This window comes from Carassius gibelio, chromosome B2, assembly GCF_023724105.1.
Source record: "Carassius gibelio isolate Cgi1373 ecotype wild population from Czech Republic chromosome B2, carGib1.2-hapl.c, whole genome shotgun sequence".
Taxonomy (NCBI): Eukaryota; Metazoa; Chordata; class Actinopteri; order Cypriniformes; family Cyprinidae; genus Carassius; species Carassius gibelio.
The window spans coordinates 25,129,296-25,151,974 of record NC_068397.1 but is presented as its reverse complement, the minus strand read 5'-3'; the positions used below and the strand labels follow the sequence as shown (position 1 = coordinate 25,151,974).

Here is a 22,679-nt window from a genome sequence, read left to right as displayed (position 1 = left end):
AAACTATAATAATAACTATAATAACCTAGATAGATATATAGAATTGGCGCCTATATTAATCGCATGGTTAATTTTTTTTTTTTGCGCATATATTAGTCACAGCGGTGGTCTAACGGGGTATTTTTTTCTTTTTTGCGATAGATAGATCTCATTTTTCGCCAATTTGTCTTAGCCTCACCACTAGTAGTGTGTTTGTGTGCGCTTGTGTCCGTGACGTCAGAGGCGGGTTGCTGTTCAGTGCTGATTTTGGCGTCGCGTGGACTGCGGTGCGAGCTGATAGGTTTTGCGTACGCTTGACGTCTCCTCACTTTTTTCATACTCTCTCCCATTTCTCCCTCTATCTCCACACCGTCTCCATCCATCCCCCATCATCTCAGACCTCGCGCACAGAAGGAAAGCCACCGCTGGCATGGATTAATAATGAGCGGAGGAGATGGACGCGTGATCGGAAGAATGGAATCGTTTCACCTGTTTCTCACCATCCTTGCGCTTCGGGCCAGTCTCGCCTCTACGGCAGATCAAAAATTCGGTAACATTAAGTTTTTTATAGTGTGCGTGTAAATGTGTATGTGCATGCGCGCGTGCGTTTCCGTAGGGAAAGGGCGAGCTGAAGTGCGCGCCATGTCAATTATATCCCTATATTTTTATAAGAAGTCAGTGTCTCCCTTCCGAGTCGTTTCCAATGGTTTGTATCCGTTTTCTAGACAGAGCTGTGTAATCTGTCGGGTGGATGCGCGGTCTTCCTTATGGAGCCAATAAAGAATGAGCGACAAAAAAGAGATAATAGCCTAATAATATAGCTAGGTTTCCGCAAAAAATACAACACTGGCTGATCCATCAGTCACTCCATTCTCTGAAATAGCTTCATTTTGTACATTCAATGATTTTAAGTCATACAATGTGAAGCTGTAGGACTTCATAGACTGTTCATTACATAACTGGGTCCGGAGCTTGAGAAACGGTGATGGACACTGGGCCTGTTATCTTGACGAATGCATAGTATTATTTATGTTATTTAATCAGATTATTGGTCTGAACATCAGATAGTTGTTTGTGTGTTCAGGAGGGCCTCTGTCTGCAGTCAGTGCAGTAGCAGCAGAAGCACAGGAAATGAAGCATCACAGATTACAGCTCGCCCCTGCTCACAGCATGAGCCACAGTAATAGAGTTGATACGGGGTCTGTGTGTGATTCATAAACCCAGCCCAGAAAAGGTCATCCTGTCAGTCATTAGCAACTGTTACTATAGCAACAGGTTGAAGCATGTTAATTTCATATTGATTTGATTGCACTAGGCTGTATGAATAGCTGAATGGATGTACATTATAAACTGACATACTAGTCAGTAAAAAGATCGAGGCTCCTCTCAGACCATAAAACAAAGGATTTCCAAACTGACTTTCAAAAGTGAATATATATATATATATATATATATATATATATATACTCATACTCTATGCTTGAGGTTTGTCAGCCAAAAGACAGCCAGTTAATGCCGAAGCATTTAAAATTCTGTAAAAGTAATGTAGGCTAAATTTAGTTTGATTTTGCAGTTACAGATCAATAAAATGTATTGATTACATAAAACTAATATAGTACGAGCAAATGTAACACCTACCTATTAACACACAAAATAGTTATACAAAATGCTACTTTAACAGATTATTTAATAGTGAAATTCCAGCTTATTCCATATTTATTTTAAACTATTCATTCATTTTTATTGTTTTATTTTTATTAATTTTATTTTATTGCCTATGTTAGAGTTGCCAAGACTTTTTAATCCAAATAGTACACCAAATAAAAACTCATGGTATTGATTCACTAAAATAGACTTTGGCTTGTATATGCTACACGTTGGGTAGGATTAGGGTCGTGGGGTAGATTTGTATCATTTGTAAACAAAAACTGTGTATTATATGCATGCCAACAAATTTCATACCATATGCATATGAAAACTGCATATCACATGCACGCCAGACATAAGCACGGCAAAGTCCATTTTTGCTTTAAGTACCAGGAGTTTTCGTTTTTATTTGCCATACTATTTATATGTATTTTCATGAGACCAGGGTCTTTAAATCAGACTTGATCTTGGGCCAAAAGTAATGCAGAGGCAAATGTTGCTTTTTATCCAACGTCTTATATTAAAAATGCCTTAAATTAAAAAATAACTCAGATGTTGCCTCATGCAGAAGCTGACCTCATGGTCACACAAGAAACTCACCTCTGTGGCTCATAATTTGAGCTGATGAGTGTCAGTGGATTTATTTGAGAGGATGTCAGTGAGGAAACAGTCTGTCCACCATCATTCTGATGAACTGTGACTGCAGCTTCACACTGCCTCCCTCTAAACTGAGCACACAAACTGCTCTCCATAGTAACAGAGAGGTTTTAATAGGAATATAAAAAGGCAAGCATGCATTATTTATGACGTTGTTTATGTGTATATGTGTCATGTGTGGGTGCATCCTGTCTGCTCTATTTGCGTCAAAATACAATCATGCATCTTATCAAAGGCGAGGGATGTGTGTGCATTAACCTTCAAAATGTTGAGCTATTTATATATTGATGTACTTATGTGTAGACGTCCGTAGTAAATTAGTGGGCAATTAAATAAATAATACATCCGTAAGTCTATACGTCCATCAGGCTGTTTAATTCTAAATGAATATGTGGATAAATGTCTTTTTTATGAATCAGACTAAACATGTAGAGCTTTTAGCTGATTATGTCAGGATCTTGGCAAGGGAGGAACTCAGGTGCAGACAGGGATTCTCAAACAAAGAGTTTATTAATACAAAAAGGGGAAAACAAAACCCACGAGGGGGAAAACAGGACTAGGGCAAATACAGCAATACTAAATAAGACTGACTCGACAAGATAAACAAAGACTCAAAACAGGAGAACACTGACTACAACTAACACTCACGGTTATACAGGGACTTCAGAGGAACAATCACAAGTGTGGAACACATCTGAGAAACACAGTTGAGGTACAATCACAGGTACAATCACAATGACAATGAACCGACGCAAGACAGAGCACACTAGGAGATCTAAATAGGGGTACTAATCAAGACACGACAGGTGTTACAGATAGGACAATCAAGACACGACTAGGTTAACAAGGGGGGCGGGGCAAGGGAACGAGACAACACAAGCACATGGCCCAAAGACAAGGCCATGCGCTTGTACACAAAACATGGGTCTGTCATGATCCTGCCTCAAGACTAGGAAAAATCAAGGACACGAGGGCAGAATCATGACAGAACCCCTCCCTTAAGGAGCGGCTTCCAGACGCTCCTCAAGGGAACATCAAACACGGGACACGACTGACATGACAGACTGGGACACAGACACAAACCAACAGGACATGACAAATAACAACAAAGGCAAACATGAGTACACAACGGCAGGGTTGGGGTGACAAATCAAAAAAAACAAACAGGGAAGGGGAGGGGGCGGGACCACAAAGTTCATGGGGGACAGACCAGGGCGGGTGGGAGGGGTAGGAATCCTAGGAGGACAGGACGAAGGCTGACGACGGGGGGTACGGCCAGGTCTGGGTGGTGAGGGACGGGGAGGGGTCTCGGGACAACTGACAGGGGACATGACAGGACCAGACAAGGGACGCGGGGAGACGACATCTACTGGACACGGGGGGACCACAGGACACGGGGCCACATCGGCTGGACACGGGGGGACAACATCTACTGGACACGGGGGGACAACATCTACTGGACACGGGGGGACAACATCTACTGGACACGGGGGGACAACATCTACTGGACACGGGGAGACAACGGCTGGACATTTGGGACTTCTGGGGACAGGGTCAGGGGACAAGACAGGACTGACGGGGATTTCTAAAATTTGGACAAGACGGGACAAATAATCAGAAAATGCTTTAGCAGCTAGGACAATTGGCATCTCCTTAGGAGATGAAACCGACTGTACAAGAGTCTTTGCTGCAGAGTCGGCCGCGGCTCTCTCCTCCGCCCTCACGACTGCCGACTTGAATACGGCTTTCTTCTTTGCCGCCTCGGGCACGCCAGCGCTCACCGCTGCTGGCTCGGGCACGCCCACCGCCGCTGGCTCGGGCACGCTCACCGCTGCTGGCTCGGGCACGCTCACCGCTGCTGGCTCGGGCACGCTCACCGCTGCTGGCTCGGGCACGCTCACCGCTGCTGGCTCGGGCACGCTCACCGCTGCTGGCTCGGGCACGCCAGCTCTCTCCGCTGCTGGCACGGGCACGCCAGTGCTCACCGCTGCTGGCACGGGCACACCAGCGCTCACCGCTGCTGGCACGGGAGGAGACAGGGTCACAGGACCGGCAGGCCCCTTCTTCCTCCTCTTCCTCCTCGGGCGCGGTGCAGAGGCTACAGCTGGGTCAGAGGCGGGTTGGGGGAGTTTGGTCTCGGGCAGGGCAGCCTCGGACGCCGAAGACTCTGAAGCTGACTCCCATGAAAGCCGTCTCCCTCGCTTGTTGGGGAGACTTAAGGTAGTGGAAGGTGCCTCAGGATCTTGGGAGGGACCTAACTGATCCCCCAGGGTTGCCACGGCCAGGACACGACCCTCCGGGATCGCCGGCAGCTGGGTAGGTGGAGGGGACCTCTGTGGCTCCTCCTGGGAGATGCTCTCCCACAGCCGGGCATAATTCCGAAGGATCCACTCCCCCTCGGGCGAGTATGGGAGGGTGACCCCCTTCCTGTCGGTGGGGGACGACATCCAACATTGTCGACGGAACTCCAACAAGTGTTGGAGCTCGGGGGACCTCCTGCCTGCTGAGTTCCTTTTTGGTCGGTTCATTCTGTCAGGATCTTGGCAAGGGAGGAACTCAGGTGCAGACAGGGATTCTCAAACAAAGAGTTTATTAATACAAAAAGGGGAAAACAAAACCCACGAGGGGGAAAACAGGACTAGGGCAAATACAGCAATACTAAATAAGACTGACTCGACAAGATAAACAAAGACTCAAAACAGGAGAACACTGACTACAACTAACACTCACGGTTATACAGGGACTTCAGAGGAACAATCACAAGTGTGGAACACATCTGAGAAACACAGTTGAGGTACAATCACAGGTACAATCACAATGACAATGAACCGACGCAAGACAGAGCACACTAGGAGATCTAAATAGGGGTACTAATCAAGACACGACAGGTGTTACAGATAGGACAATCAAGACACGACTAGGTTAACAAGGGGGGCGGGGCAAGGGAACGAGACAACACAAGCACATGGCCCAAAGACAAGGCCATGCGCTTGTACACAAAACATGGGTCTGTCATGATCCTGCCTCAAGACTAGGAAAAATCAAGGACACGAGGGCAGAATCATGACAGATTATCTGAAATGGGTAAACTATAAGTAATTTTTAAAGGAGTACTTGTATTTTATCACACAATCATGACAGTCAATGTTAAAACTAGAATAGATGATGCAAAGAAGAATCAGGCTTAAATAAAACCAGAAGAAGGGATTCATGGCTTGTTAATCACACATGAGTAGTTGAGGTCAGATACTTCTAAACCCCTCACTGACATTCAGAGCCCGAGAAATAGCTGTTTTCTGCTGAGGCACTTGGCGTGAGAGCGTTTGTGTGAGCTGAATTTACTATGAATGATTTGTGTGAATGTCAAACACTCTGCAGTAAGTCCTGTAATACCATACATCACGATCAGTTTACCAGTAGACAAGAAAAAATTGCAAACATTGTCTGACAATGAAGTCATCATCATGACAAATTTTAAAAACAGCAAAATGCACGTGTGGTTTGATTAAAAACAAGAAATCCCAGCTGTTAGGGTGAGGATTCTGAGGAATTTAATATAAGCAAAAATGCAGAGAAGGAATGTTTAACATATTTCTGCCCTCTCGATTGTAAAAGTTACCTACAAAGATATGTTATTATCAGCAAAGCATATAGTACAAAGATACAGTGCAGCCCAGAGGAAAGTTTGACTGCTCAGATGTTGCTTTTTATTCCTCAGGAGTTCTTAGTTGAAGTAAAGTTTTTCCTAGATGTTTATCCTCTGATATACAGTAGTAGAAGATATCTATAAAACTGATGTGGACAGCATAATTTGTGGATTAAATATTTATTTTTTTGATTTCAGTCTTTCTTGGGGCAACTTGGAGTCCAGTTTGAGATATTGTTGAAATCCCTAAAAAAAAACTGTGGAGGAGTGATATCTCTGGACACCTAATTCAGTGACATCAGTCAGTTAATAGGGAGTGTCATTGCATAAAAAATGAAGTAAAACTAAATCCTTTTTTGAGTCCTTTTTACATCAAGAAAGTTGTAGGGAATATATATTATCATTCACATCAATACATATTGTAACGTTCTTTTTTGTCATGTGTTGCTTTAAATGCAATGTCAGTGTTTTATCATTCATCCATCTGAAAGTGATTACAACAATATCCTTTCTCTGTGTCATTATCATTATTTTTGTGATCTGAACTACACTATTCTTAAAGAATTAGAAGGATTATTCAAACTTTGGAGTTATCGTTATAATTATTTATAAGTCTTTGGTGTGGCCCTCTTAAAATTCCGTTTCTCTTTCTCTCAGGCTGCCTGTTTGAGAAGGGTCTGTGTCTGAACTATGAAGTCTGTCTTAATGGTGAGTCACACACTTGCATTCGGGACCTGCGGTCTCTGTAGATCTCATGCATCATGCTGTTTGATCAAGCACTTGGTTTTTATTTTCATCTGGATTCAGCAGCTGTGTACATTATGAATACAGTGAATTTAACTCTTTTGTTATGTCACACTCACAACAAATACAGACTCTCACACACCCTATCAAATACACCAACACCCACACACAGTGCTCTTTATTATCATTTTTGTGTTGCTTAGCAACCATTCCGAACTCTTCTCCATAAAAATCAGTCTTTTTGTTGGAACAATATGACACCTCATCAATGAGAGGGTTATGTGAATGAAATCATTCACGTGTAGGTCATAGACTTAACCTCCTTTCTTACTCATATGTGAATGAAGAGCAGATTCTGGTTTTGTTCATTATTTAATTTTGACAATGAGAAGATGAAAGCATATTTCAAGAAAGAAAAATGGCTAATATATCTAATATATTATATAAACATATAAACAATTATTATAGTTATTAAATAAATATGTGTACGTCCTATTATAGGATCAAATTAGTCAATTAAATACTGTACAAATGAAAGCTTCTTTATCTCCTTTAATTGCTTCTATTTGTTTGGAAATTGTAAAACTGTAAAAATTGTTCATAACAGATTAATTAGTTTGGCATTGATGCAAAAACAGTATGTTAAAAACAAAATACTCTGTAACATGAATATCATAAAATGCTAGTTAAGACTCATAGCTGATATATACACACATAATCACAAATCAGATTTATGTTTTATTTATTTATTTTTTTCATTTAAGATTTGAATTTAAAAAAATCATGCACAAAGAAGTAGTATTTAATTTTGACCTCGGTTTTCTTCCCTTTCTCCAATCCTTAGAACGGAAGACTTTATTCCTGCTGTAATAATAAGAATTCTATATGGAAATGACTTCTGTTATGATTGGCATGATTTGACTCTTGATGTCACAGCATATAGGATCTTTTGCTGTGCTCCAATTACACACTGAATAATAACACAGCGAGGTGTTTCCCCTCGTGTAAGTGCAATATATATATGCAAATGTAATTGTCTTTGCGTATAAGGCAGGTGACGGCGACTCCAGCTGGTCCTGTCTCAGTTGCCCCTGGTGACTGTTTTTAATAAGATGAGACTCTTAATGGATCTAAAAATACACATAAAAACACACACAGCATGAAGTATTCTTGTGCACATATTTGTCATTCTAAAATGGCTGTTGATTTGATTGTCTCTGTAGATGGCATGTTCGGCCGCTGTGAGGCCGCTCCGCTAACAGCCGTCTACACGTATGACGTCACAGCAGCAACGGTAGAGAGATTCCGCACGCTGCTCCAGAAACTGGCACACAGAGGTAGGTGCATTAATGTCACTATAGCAACCGCACACATCACTGTCACCATGGTTATAAAGGCTGCTCCTAGAGCTCCTCAGGATCAAATCAGCGGCTCTGTGTGTGACTATTCATGTAAGATGAGTCAAAATCTTCTGCTTCCATTCTGTCCTTGCAGGGTTGTCTTGGGAAGATGACGTCACACAACAAGTTTTATCAAACGAGTTCTCAAAACTACGCAAAGTTTCCCTACCATTACCAGAGCCAAGGTTAAACACACTAACATTCGCTAGTTAGTTTGCACACTTATATAGCCATAGGAAGGAAACATCACAGATGAAAAATCCTTTGCATAAATCACACCTAAACAAGCTCCAGATATACTATTTGGCTTTTCATCACTCTCAGAAAACATATGATGCTGTTCAAACACACTATCTTGCTTAAAGATACTTAGCAAGAACCTCTAGTTATAGGTATCTCTCTCTAACAGAGTTGTAGAAAATCAATAATCTCACACCCTGTGTGTGCTCAGATTTGCTGTGATACCGGTCAAAGTCAGAGTGAGAGATTTTAGTATGACCATTCTTCATGGGAATCCTAAACCAAATGATCTACTATACTCAACACTTTAATTTTATTGATTTTTATAGTTTATTATTAGTTCAGTTAGATCAGTTTATCTAAATAAAAGTTAATTAAACTGATATGAGCATTGCAATTTCTCCATAAAAACTGAGGTTTAGCAACACAGTTTATTCTATATTGCAATACACAAAGATTCACAGGAGCTTTACAGAGGATTCAAGTTATCTCTGATTATTACCTGTGATTCATACAGTCATGGCTTATGTCTTGATATTCTGACAGGCCGCAGGGTTATGGGGCTGCTGTTGGAGACAAGAGACTGAAATCATCCGAGGCTGAGGTTAGGAAGACCCTGAAATACCTGCAGGACCTGGGACTGCTACCAAAATCAGCACACAAGGTGAGTAAGGTGTGTATGTCCTGGGGCTGTGCTTTTGGTTTTGCATTAAGTCAGAGATTTACATTGGGTGGTGACTGAACACAGTAGTAGAATTGTTTATCAAATAAAAGTGAAAAGAAATCTCATATTTAGGCCCAACAATATGCTAAATTATTAACGTGACAGACTGAATTGTAAAGTTGATTAAATTTGCTAAATGCATAAACATAGCAAGTGTGATTTACCCATATATATATGTATTTTTAAGCTTATTATAATAGATAATGTTTTAAATGTCTATGTTTATCCTGTGTAGGGGCCGGAGCTTCAATATTATCGCACTGGAGAACCACGGCCTGAAAGTGACTCATCCCCTCCTCAGTTCATTCCAGAGGTGCCCTTTAAGTCACAGTCCTACCCTGACCTCATCCGATACCAGAGCGATGCGGCACCAGTTCCCCAGCAGGACGAGGGGTTAGACCTGCTCACAGCCGCTCTTCAGAAGTATCTTTCCAAGAACAAACTGCCTCAGTCTGATCTGGGAGACAGATCCAGAGTGGACCGCCTCTATTTAAAAGATGGATCAACAAAGTCTTCCGCCAGTGACTCTCTTAAACCCGTGGATGGTATGATGTTATCTTCTCTTCCTTCTTGCACCTGCTCCCCTTATCTGTCATCATTTACTAGTGTTATCAAAACCTGTATGACTTCCTTTTTTCTGTGAAAAACAAAAGGAGATCATTAACAGAATACAAATGTAGCTTAGAGTTTGTCAAGCTCTTTAATGGACAATAAAGTAGCAAAGAGTACCATAGAAGAAGCTAAAACTAGACTATTAAAAGCCCAATGATAGTTTTGTGTGAAGAACAGGCCAATATTCAGTGGTTCAGTATGCAATTTTTTAATAATTTATTAGGAAAATGTAAAATACTCCTATCCCAGTTTAATGTGCAAAGACTCTGTCTTTTTTGCTATTTTACTAGTGACACTATTGCATGATGTTGCCTCATGATAATGCAATAAGTCTTTTTTTTTTTTTTTTTTTGCCATGTGAAGCAAATAAAATTATAAAATGAAAAATCAGAATGCTTTGGAGACTGACCCTCAGAAAAGCATTTTTATATTTCACCAACAATCAGATCATCAAATCTCCTCCAGATTTAATAACGTTCACTTCTTCACAGAATCCTTCATCTGGAAAGTTCTGCGGAACGTGGGAAGGCAGAGTGGGGCAGATGTGAAGAGTCTGAAGGCAGCAGACCTGGATAAGCTTGCTGTTCTAATCATGGACGCTCTGCAGGTGGCAGACAAGCAGGCAGGTCAAGGAGAAAGGCCCAGAGACCTGGAGACACAGCAGAGTCCTGAGGACGAGGATGAAGACATGCAATATGAGGACCAGCATCCTGAGAGTTATGTAATGGATCAAGCCCCTGAAGACAGTGCTCAGAATCAGAGAGAAGAGAATGGGGAAAGTTCATCAGTCACTCAAAAGACAGTCCAAACCATCCCTCCTGTGACAGGTAACATCTTCTGAAGCAAAGCCGTCAATCACACATAGACAAGCATTTCTAATGATCATGATGTTTCTCTTTCAGAGGGACAGACGGTAGTGGAGGACAAGAGAACTATGGACAGCAAGGTAGTGCTAGTGTTGGTTGTATTAGGTCAGAAATATACTTTATGCCAGTACACAAATACAAACATTTTCTTCCCACTCATAAGGTTAAATCTGTAAACCTATATAATATATATATATATATATATATATATATATATATATATATATATATATATATATATATATATATATATATATATATATATATATATATATATATATATATATATATATATATATAGTTTTTTTTTTTTTTTTTTTTTTCCAAGTTATTTGTTAGGTCTTTCTAGGTTCATCCTACTTTTATATATATATATATATATAAACAGTCAAACCATTATATATATATATATATATATATATATATATATATATATATATATATATATATATATATATATATATATATATATATATATATATATATAATGGTTTGACTGTCTATTATTCTATTATAGTTTATTTGCATTTTAACAAATTGCAGTTAAACAAATTCTATTGATTCCTTATGTTAACATGTTAATTTGACAACCATAAAAATATTTTTTTTTGTTTTTAAAACCCAGCTTGATTTAGTATGACATTTCAGATTTTCCTGCAGGGGATTGGTTGAATGTTAGATTACATTTCAATTAAATAAATTCAAATAACTAATATTATGCACTGAATTTCTTTCAAGGATGGATTCAAGGATGGATTTACATTCAGCCTGTGTTTACTTCCTGTTTTAGCAGGATGTGGGCTTTTTAGGAAAGCTGCTGGAGTACCTGGATAAAACCTCCAGCTCAGAAGCTGAACCTGTTGATAAGGGACGGGGTGTGTCTGTGGAGACGGTTCGTAGCCGAACCACACACCGAGAGGTGGGGATGCAGAAAAAGGCCATAGAGAGAGTGGAGGAGGTAGAAGGCTGGGTCCAGGCAGCAGCTATAGCGCCCTCCTCTGCTCTGAAGGAAAACCCTGCACCACGCCGTAAGAACATGAAAGCACAGGATCTCCAGCTGGATGTCCAGAGCAACCCTAAAAATGACATCTACGGATACATTATTACTGACACAGAGTGAGATATTTACATGTGACTCTAACACCCATACGTGTATTTTATTGGGCAGTTTCTCTCTATGCAATATTGCCAAACATTAGATCAGATATATATATATATATTCAAATTATATATATTCCTGTTATGGTGGGAAAGCAACATTTTCTGCATTATTACTCCTGTCTTCAGTGTTACATGATTACTCAGAAATCATTCTAATATGCTGATTTGCTGCTCAATAGACATTTCTTATTATTATCAATATTGAAAATAGTTTATATTTTGTGTAAACTATGACATATTTTTTTTAGGATTGCTTGATGTATAAAAAGTTCAAAAGAACATTAATTAAGTATTATTGAATTAAGAATTAAGTATTATTGTACATTTAAATAAATACTTAATATTGTATTTTAGTCATTTTTATAATTTGATTGCTTTAGAATAAATAGTTTTTAAGAGATCTTTAAAAAAAATAATTATAATTTTTCTCTCTTTCTGGTTCAGAAATCTTCCCACTAATATTGGTTTGAATCTAATGGAGTTGGTGGCTCGTAAAGCGAAGATTCAAATGACTGATTTCTCCGACCTCTCGTGAGTCATGGTTTATTATTTCTCAAATGACACTGTAGGTTTAGAATATAAGGGTAAATTTAGAAATTAAGTTGAGAAAAAATATAGAGTTAAGGCATGTTAGAAGGCATATTTAAATCCTAGTAGTAGTTTTATAATCTGTATGTTTCATCTTTTAAAAGTTCTTTACTTTTTATATTTTAATTAAAATATCATAATTCGATCCTCTGGTGAAACAAACAGACCATAACATTCAGATCTGCCTGCATTCATCAATAACTAATGGACAGTACTAAGTGCCCACCATGGATTTCTTTCTTTCTTAATAATTCAGTTCACTTGAATGTACATCACACTTTTCATCTTGACCTTTAAGTTCCGACAGGTTTGAGGTCTGAAAATAATTTAATGGATGACTCTTTAGTTTTTAAAAACACTGTTAATTGTATTCATAAGTTTTATGGTTAAAACACTAGAGGATATATTTAATATTTGTTGGACATTGACATGATTCCTCAAAGTAATTAACTGTTTTTTTGCCATTTGTATAGTGTTGTTAGTCCAGCTGTGACATTTCAGGTCCGTCCTAATGCTCAGAACATCACTACAGCGGATGTGGCTAATGTGGCAGGTTAGTTCAGAGAGACTCAACTATGCACATGCTATACAAGATGAGCTCTTTCATGAATGTCTCGGTTCAGATTTAGAAGGACTCTGATCTCCACTGATTCTGATTCTTCTCTTGTTTCAGTCCATCGAAAGGATGAATTGGAGAAAGAAGCAAAAGTCAAGATTATAGAGGCTGGAGTCACTGATGTAAGATTCTTTCCACTTTTTTAATTTCTTTGTCATTTCTCTCCAAGGATTTGATGTTCCCATTTTTAAGTTAATATACAAAAAGAATAAAATAAAATTAATTTTATTGAATGTTTAAAATAAACTCTATAAAACAGACTTCAGAAAATAAATGCACTTTCAAATTTCTTTCAAATTAAAGAAATGTATTTCAACTTGTCTTTCTGTTTCATTCTAGAGGAGCAAACTGAATCAGATTCCCACTAAGTACAGTCGCTCCGAATCTCTGAAGTTTCTAATTCTGACTGTGATTTCCATCATCTGTATAATTGGAGTCTTAATAGCGTCCAGCGTTGTCTACTGTCTGCGTCATCGCTCTCATCACAAACTCAAAGAGAAGCTCACCAACCTTGGCTCTGACTCCACCACTGACGCCACTGCTACCTACCAGGTACCAAAGAGCGTGTGTGTGTGTGTGTGTGTGTGTGTGTTGGCTGCTTGTTCGAGAGTATTTCTTTGATTGATATGAGATTTCCATCTCTTTCTCCCTAGGAGTTGTGCAGGCAGAGAATGGCAGTAAAGCCTCCTGTAGAGAAGCCAGATCCTATTCATTCTTCTCGTATAAATAGTGTGTCATCTCAGCTGAGTGACGGCCCGATGCCAAGCCCCTCTGCACGCACTAGCACCTCGTCCTGGAGTGAAGAGCCCGTCCATTCTAACATGGACATCTCTACTGGTCACATGATACTGGTACATGCACAAACCAACATACGAGAACACTGTAAAAGTTTGAAAATGCAACACGGATGCCTTTATTCAGTGGAAACTGGTGCCATGGTAAAGCTTAAATCTTCACTCAAAAACATGAAACACTTTTTTCACTGAATGTATAATTATGTGTTGTCTTGTTAAGTATCAATAAAAGGATTAAAATAAAACAAACAATAAACCGTAAAATTCAGTTTTTATTCAGTTTATTTTTTAAATGTATTATTGTTATTTCAGTTTCCATTTTTGTAATAGTTATCAAAGTGAGGAATGACCAATGAAGTTCATTAATATTTTATGAAAATTAAAATGCACAAATATATTTGGTGTGTAAAAAAAGTAATATAATGTAATTGTTAGTTAGTGGTTTGTATCTTATTTAAAATGTATATATATATATATATATATATATATATATATATATATATAGGTTATATGTTAATATAATTTTGTTAGAATTAGTTGTCATTAATTTTTTTCATCTTTTTGAAAGAAGTATCTTATCCTTGGCATGACTGCATTTATTTAATAAAATAAAAAAACAGTGAGTGTATTACAGTTATTACAGTAGTGAAATAACTATTCTCTAGTTGTATATGTCCTAATTAAATTAAATTAAATAAGCTAAATTTTCAGCAGCCATTAAAATAAATTTTTGAAATGAATTAATATCTGTAAAAAAAAAAAGAAAAAAGGAAAACGTACCCTTTAAATTTCCATTTCGTTCAGGGGTATTAAATTATCTTTCACCACTGGATAATGGCACAAGACTCACAAAACCTCCTGTATGTTTCTTTAGGCGTATATGGAGGACCACCTGAAAAATAAGACTCGTTTGGTGTCTGAGTGGGAGGCTCTCTGTGCGTACCAGGCTGAGCCCAATGCCACCACCATCGGCCAAAGAGACGGCAACGTCAAGAAAAACCGCGCAAGCACAGTCATAGCCTGTGAGTCACACACACAAACATATCCACTTTCAGCCAGGTGCGCTGTTTATTCATGTACTCTAACCGTTAATGCATTATTGATTTTCTGTGATGTGTTTTTCAGAATTGAAAATGAAATTTGTTTGTTTTTTGTTTAGACGATCATTGCAGAATAACTCTGAAGGCGGAGAACAATCAAGGCAACTCGGACTACATCAATGCCAGCCCAATCGTGAGCCCTAACTACATATAATACTTCAGAAAAAAAGAAAAACTGTTGCTTAAACAACAGTCTACAAATATAATGCAAACTGTGTCACAAACTGGAAAAACCATTAGATGTAGGACACTTTAACCTCAGTTTACTGCTGTGTGACTGCATTTGTAGAAAACAATAAGAGTAAATTACTTTGGAAAGAAGCCATTGATTAACTGTCTGTGGACCAGTTAACGCAAAAACTCAGACCTGCTTCATCACCACTATGCCCTTGAGGAAGGCACATAACAGCTGGTTACTGAGCACTACTTGCTGTTATCGCAGTTAATTTTATATTACAGAAAATTTGTCCATCAACTTATCACTCAGAACCATGCAATATGGAAAATTGCACTGTGCAAATTGTGTGCAGTACGGATTTTATGGCCACCTTTGCAGCATTGCAATGATACTGGTACCATAATGATGCAGACAATGCATGCAAATAAACTGAACTATTAATGTGCGCAATTTATTCTTTGTGTTTTGAATGCTCATTCTCATGTGTATTATTTAAAACTAGATACAACCAGACTACATATAGTGCAGAATAGTATTACTTAGTTGTTTTTTTTCTTAGATGGATCATGACCCTCGTAATCCTGCATACATCGCCACTCAGGGCCCGCTGCCCTCCACCGTGGCTGACTTCTGGCAGGTAAACTGCGTTATTGGTTTGTTTTGCCTTGTAGATCTTGTTGGAGAGATTGTTCTTGCGTGATCTCTAACACAAGGTCTGAAAGAGTCTGCGTGTGTGTCTTGCAGATGGTCAGGGAGAGTGTGTATGGTATGTGTCTGTGCAGTGTGTGTGTTCCTGTGCAGATGGTCATGCAGTGTGTATAATGTCATGTGTGTTCTCTTGCAGATGGTCTGGGAGAGCGGGTGTGTGGTGATTGTCATGCTGACTCCTCTCACTGAGAACGGTGTGAAGCAGTGTTATCACTACTGGCCCGATGAAGGCTCTAACCTCTACCACATTTATGAGGTACCATTGTGAGGAGGAGTGTGGATTTGTTCTGCTGTTTTGTGAATATTGACAAAAGAATTAGCACAAAGTGTTTTCTGTTCATATTTTCAATTCCATTTAGTTTTAACTACTTTTGAACTTTAAAACTGAATAAAAACTATATATATATATATATATATATATATATATATATATATATATATATATATATATATATATATATAAATCTGTATCATTCAAGTGACTTTTGCAGCTTATTTATGACCATCAGCTCGGCATAGTAATGACTGTGAAAACAAAATCACATGAAAATAGATTGAATTTGATCCAATCAGATGCCAGAAATCATTTTCATTGATCTCCAGTTAGCACGGACCCTATCATATGCAATATTTGTGGACATTTAAACATTTATTCTACAATCCATCTTAATATACTGGCACCATAAACAGAGTTGGATTGTGGATTTAGTTTACACAGTAAAATGTCTGCAAATGATAAATTTGTCAGCACAGATCCTAACTTGCTCTGATCATGTGCTTATGTATTGGCTATATATTGCTTTGCCCTGCTAATGATCATAACTATGGCAAATGACACATTAAAAAAGAATAATAATAATTTCACTCGAATAAATATATAAGTAATGACTATATTAAAAGAATCAATAAGTAAAGCATGTAAATAACATTATTGCATTAATAATAGATAGAAAAAGCTAAATTATAGTGTTTAGGGTTGTTGTCTTAAATGCAAAGCCACTGGTAATTCGCTAAATTTTACAGTTCTTGTTAAGCCATTTCATATTGTAAAATGAATATGGATTTTTATTTTATTTTTACTTTTAGTCTATGTTCTTTATAGAGGCTTAATGTTTTATATTTCTTGCTTTACAATTTTCAGGTTGTTAAGAATTTAAAATGCAAAATGTTATTGTAAACTAAAATAAAAAGAATAATCTACTCGCACTTGTGTTATTTTCAGAACTTTATGAATTTCTTTCTTTTGTGAAACACGATGAAAGATATTTTAAGAAAATGTCAATTTTAATCTTTGTGTGGAGATTCCTTTTAAAGTGTGCACATAGTAATAACTGCAATTTAATGCAAATTCAGAAATCTATAATGGGGCAGACACAAAATAGTGACAAAACTTTGGGTTTGGCTTTCTGTATTTTTGATTCTGCCCTCTCTGTATATAGGACGATTTTCACTGCTGTGTCATGCTGTTTGGTATAAACTCTTTTTCTCTCTCATATGTAGGTTAATCTGGTTTCTGAGCATGTGTGGTGTGATGATTTCCTGGTTCGGAGTTTTTACCTGAAGAACATGCAGACTAACGAGACCCGTACGGTCACACAGTTTCACTATCACACCTGGCTGAACGACCAAACGCCCGAAACCAGCCAAACTCTGCTTGACTTCCGCAGGTGCGCCTATGCGAGCATGTGCACGTGTTGCCTGTTTGTTGTGCGAGCGTGTGTGTGTGTGTGTGTGTGTCAGCTCCTGAGCGGTTGTCAGTGTCATTTTTGTGGTCGTGCAGCTAGTTCACTGGCTCCAGTTGCATAGTCACAAAAGTGATCATTGACAACTGCGACTCTGCATCCAAGTGCACCCTGGGATTCCAGCCCCTTCCCTCTATCTCTTTCCACCCTAGATCTTTGTTCACCCGTCTGCTAAGATCTGACCTATGATTTCCTCCTTTTCTTCTCCTCTTACCTACAATTCTCTGCTCTCGCTGTGTGTTTTTTTTTATTCAGTTTTTCTCTGATCAGAATTGTTGTGCTTTGGTCCTGGCCCCGCCCCTGTAAATGTTCATTTGAATAAAGCCAGCAGCATAAACCAGTAACATGTCTGAAGCTAATATGACTGTGTTTGTCTATGTCAGGTTTTGTCTATATTGTTCTGACCAAACAACTTAGTAAATAGAATTATTTAATAAATAAATAAATTTAAAAATGTAATAATGTTTAATTTTTGTAAAACAAAAAAGCAGAGAGGTTTACTCAAGGGTTAGGTTTAGGGGTCGGAGATGGAAAATATTGTTAGCTTAGTATAAAATGAATAAAGACCATGTAAAAGCCTTCAACAAACAGCATGTGAGATTTGTCCTATGTAATTCATATTTTTTTAATCCCCAGTTTTTATAATCACTTTGATGTCAAAACCTTCTTTTAATATATTAGAGTTCAAAAGTTTAAATATAGCCTATATATTTTATATATATATATATCATTGCCATCGTTGGAATAAATTACATTTTCAAATATATTAAAATAGAAAGTAGTTATATTAAAATATAACAATATTTCACAATGTGACTATTTTTACTGTATTTTTGATCAAATAAATGCCTTGGTGAGCATAAGAAACACATTTCTAAAATATTGAAACTCTTACTGACCCCAAGCTTTTCAAAAGTAGTGTATTTTTTTCTTTATTTGTGTATCTTTTATTATATAAATATATGTAGCACTCCATCCTTTTCTATAGAGATTGGCTGTATCTGAAATCTACCTTCAGCTTTCATATATTTGTGTGTGTGTGTGTGTGTGTGTGTGTGTGTGTGTGTGTGTGTGTGTGTGTGTGTGTGTGTGTGTGTCTGTCTGTGTTTATGATGTTATGTTGGTCTTCTTTCCAATAGGAAGGTAAACAAATGCTACCGTGGAAGATCCTGCCCAGTCATTGTTCACTGCAGGCAAGTACAAACACACATTTGCAATAATTTAATATTCAATATTTATTATTTGACATTTATGCTGTAATATTACTTGCCATTAGAGAAAAAAAACATATATATATATATAAAATTATTTATGCAAAAAGTAAAATGCAGTGCATAAGGCATGTATTCGACATAAATGTTCACTAAATAAACAAAAGCAGAAGGATGCTAAATAATTTTCATACTAATGTTACAATGCACAATAATAAAATGCTATTTTAAATTGAAATGTAAAACTCGACAGAAACTCTCTGATGTTCATCCTTCAAAATGCTAAAATTCAAATCGGCAGACCATAACCAGGGCATTTTTGGGATAGAAATCAAGGTTTAAGAGTACAACAGGTGAAATCACACCTACTCGCCACCGCTGTGTTTGCATCAGTAGTTTTACGTGGTTACCGCACTTACTAAAAGACAGATGGTTGAAAGAAAACGTTTGGCTATTTTCCCTGCTCATGGTGTCATGATGACATCAGTGGGAAGGCAAAGTTATGCAAGAGGCAGAAAATGTTGCATTTGGACTAAAGCGTAAAAAATAAAATGTGTATTAAAGGAACAGTTCACCAAAAATTTTAAACGTGCTGGAATTATACTTATCCTCAGGCCATCTAAGATTTAGATGAGTTTGTTTCTTCAACAGAACTGATTTGGAGATAATTAGCATTACATCAATTCCTCTCCAATAGATCCTCTGCAGTGAATGGGAGCCATCAGAATGAGAGTCTAATCAGCTGATAAATACATCACAATTATCCACACAACTTCAGTCCATCAGGTTATGTCTTGTGATGTGTAAAGCTTCGTGTTTGTTATAAATCCAACATTAAGATGTCCGTAATCCATAATATTGTTTAAACCAGTTAAAAAGAAAAAGAAAAATATTGTCTGAATCAGGAGTGAAATATGTATCATGCATCAGCGGTATTTTGGATGGAAGTTTTTAATTTAAAGAAAAAAGGCTGCAATGATGAATTTGTTTCTTACAAACATGAACTGGAGTAATGTGGATTACTTGTAGATTATTGTGATGTTTTTATCAGTTGTTTGGACTTTCATTCTGACGGCACCCATTCACTGCAGAGGATCTATTGGTGAGCTCGTGATGTAATCCTAAAGTTCTCAAAATCTGTTCCCATGAAGAAAAAAAAACTAATTTACATCTTAGATGTCCTGAGGGTAGGTTAATTTACAGCAAATTTGATCCAATTACAAGTATTATTTACGGACTTATTGTGCAACTATTTTTCTTAACTTTTTTTATTTTTTATTATTGACATTGAAAAATAATCTGTAATTTGTCTTTTTATTAATTTAATTAATTTATCCTTTTTTTAATCTTGCTTTTTGTCCATCAGTGATGGAGCTGGACGGACTGGGACATACATTTTGATTGACATGGTGTTGAATAAAATGGCCAAAGGTAAAGACAAAGAAAAGCTGATTATTAGCTGATTAGTTGGTAAAAAAAAATACTTTGCACATTGTGGACAGTCAGTATAAATACTGATAGAAATATACAAAATTCTTTGCTTTACAGGGGCAAAAGAGATTGATATTGCTGCTACGCTGGAACACCTGAGAGACCAGAGACCCAGCATGGTTCAGACCAAGGCATGTACACACACATACGAGCTTGAGCTACACTGAAACACACAATCTCTTTCATACTGACACATACTCTCTCTGTTTCTTTCTCAGGATCAGTTTGAGTTTGCACTGACGACTGTAGCTGAAGAGGTGAACGCTATTCTCAAAATCCTGCCACAGTGATACTTCCTTTCTTCTTCCCTCTCAGTTGTATAAAAGCTATTATCCCATTTCTGAGAAGATATATGTCCTATAGAAACTATTTTGTCTGTAAATGATTAGACTATATTCAGTAGTAATTAGTCATTGTGTATTATTTCAGTTCTGTGTAATTTTGAAAGCACATTCATTTAATTTTTGCCATGTCATTGTTTCAGATTTGATTTACTCTCTCATCGTTGCTATTTCTATTGCATCACGCACAGAAAACTGGCCAGATCTGTTTCTGAGTATATAGATAATTGGACCTGAATTTATTAAATTAATCTGTATTTGCGTCTTTATTTAAGATTTTTTATTTAAGATAACCCATGTTCTGGGTTGTGACAACTACAGTTTATCTGATCATCAGAGATTCATACAAAGCAGTAACATCTTGCATGTATGCCTTATCAAGATGTTTAAGACCTGAACTTTTATTATAAGAAACTCTTGGGCAGTACTACCACTTTCATTTGGTATTAAAATTTAATCTGTGCCCACAAACAGTGTGGATAGCAAGTAGAAATGCATGCAAGACTTGTGCAGTTGTGCTTTATGAACTTACAGCAAACTTGTGCATTAGAAAATGTAAACAAATAAAGACTAAATTGATATTGTGTGATTCTAGCAAACTACAAATACAGTGTCTGATCTCCATGTTGTTATTGGGAGGATTCATGAGTGTATGGAGGAGTTCATATCAGTAAACATCCACAAGAGCAATAAACATTCATGCATTTTAATAAGAAGCATCAAAGGGAATAAGGTTCTGCATATCCTGATGCTCTTTGTAGGTATGCAGTTCATCTCTTAATACAGATATTAATGTGGCCTGACCCCAATAGCACCTCTTACATCAAAAAGTAAACCTAGAGCAGGCTGTTCCTCCACTATCTGCCAAGATTCATTACTGTAAAGAGACTTTGTGATGGGCTGGTTTGTCTCTCAAACATCTGTTTTGACTGTATGAGTAATCATTGTGAAAATCCCAGTGATAAGATTGATCATTACTAACAAGCTCATCTGTATGACTAAGTAAAGTCTGTGCATAATTATTTCAATTCACCATTATCAGACTATCAGTGTGTGTTGCAACTGAATAATTGACGCTGTTTTGATCCTGTGAAGCTCCATAATAAAGTTTAATGTGTCTGTGAAGTAAAGCAAAAGTACCTACTGTCCTGAGTGTTTAAACGCAGATGCACATTCATTCTGAACCAGTGTTTACACTCAATTTAGGAAAAAACATGTAACCAATGAATTTGATATTGGTGAAAGCTTATGTTGTTTAATCTATTGCATCTAAGCCATATTTGGAATCGAAAATTGGAATGGAAAAATCAGTTACAGAAGACCTTATTTATAGTTTTAGCAGAAGCTGTTTTTTAGAAGATCCAGTAACTTTAGAGATCACATCTTAACCACAGACTGTCTTTTTGTAGAAAGGCACAAACCGTTTTCATCTGTTTATGACAAGAACAGAGAATTTCTGCAAGATGCTGCATGATGATGATATCATGTATTAATTAGATATTTATTGATTATTTTTACATAATTTAAGTTTCTATAATGGATTTTATATGTGTTACATGATGTGAATTTAATGCAGCAATGCTCTCTCTCCTTACTTAAATGTATTTAATGAAATATCTCATCTTTTACATTTCTTTATTAAACCACAATGAGTACATATTCTTTACTTTATTGCTTCATTGCTTTGATAACGTTAAAATGTACAGCGTTATATTAAGTACGCATAGACAGAAATTGACAGGAGTGTAAAAAGCACTCAAAAATTGTACTCCAGTGAAAGTACGGATACTCAGTGAATTTTTACACAATTAAAAGTATCTGGCCAAAAACATACTTGAGTAAAACAGTAAAAGTAACAGTACAGTCAAAAAGGAAGATACTTGTTTCGTCATGTTAAATCTACTCTCAATGCAAAGTGAAATTGCTTAAAAATAAATTGAATAAAATGTTTTGCCAGACAGGTTTGGTTAAAGGGAGAAAATAAAAAATACAATGATGTTGGTCAAAACATCTATCTAGACAACAACAATTAAAATGCAGCAAAGTGAAACACACACACACACACACACACACACACACACACACAAACAGCCCTTAGAGGGATACCCCATCTTTTACACCCTCAGGCCATATGTTTATATGCCATATGGTTAGATGAACACAAACCAAGAGATTTAGAAAAGAAAATATCCCTGCATATAATGCAATTGTACAGAACGTCCAATGAAAACGCT

The 22,679-nt window shown here is 37.3% G+C and overlaps 1 protein-coding gene across 3 annotated transcripts; it reads left to right on the top strand.

Moving 5' to 3' along the window:
* The first annotated feature begins 213 nt into the window (after positions 1-213).
* Positions 214-21,584, top strand: LOC127950500 (receptor-type tyrosine-protein phosphatase N2-like). 3 transcript variants are annotated; one of them, XM_052547611.1, is made up of 23 exons: positions 214-529; positions 6,587-6,637; positions 7,897-8,010; positions 8,168-8,258; positions 8,860-8,986; positions 9,273-9,582; positions 10,141-10,476; positions 10,552-10,595; positions 11,309-11,631; positions 12,121-12,207; positions 12,738-12,817; positions 12,938-13,002; positions 13,220-13,432; positions 13,534-13,731; positions 14,549-14,696; positions 14,834-14,907; positions 15,512-15,589; positions 15,797-15,916; positions 17,161-17,327; positions 18,542-18,595; positions 19,980-20,044; positions 20,162-20,235; positions 20,323-21,584. In XM_052547611.1, exons 1-23 carry the CDS (start codon positions 421-423, stop codon positions 20,392-20,394), a joined length of 3,000 nt encoding a protein of 999 aa, XP_052403571.1. In that variant the 5' UTR covers positions 214-420; the 3' UTR covers positions 20,395-21,584. The 3 variants fall into 3 exon arrangements, with proteins under 3 accessions (XP_052403571.1, XP_052403572.1, XP_052403570.1); XM_052547612.1 differs by having other exon boundaries at positions 215-529; positions 8,860-8,977; positions 11,306-11,631; XM_052547610.1 differs by having other exon boundaries at positions 215-529; positions 11,306-11,631.
* Positions 21,585-22,679: the final 1,095 nt, after the last annotated feature.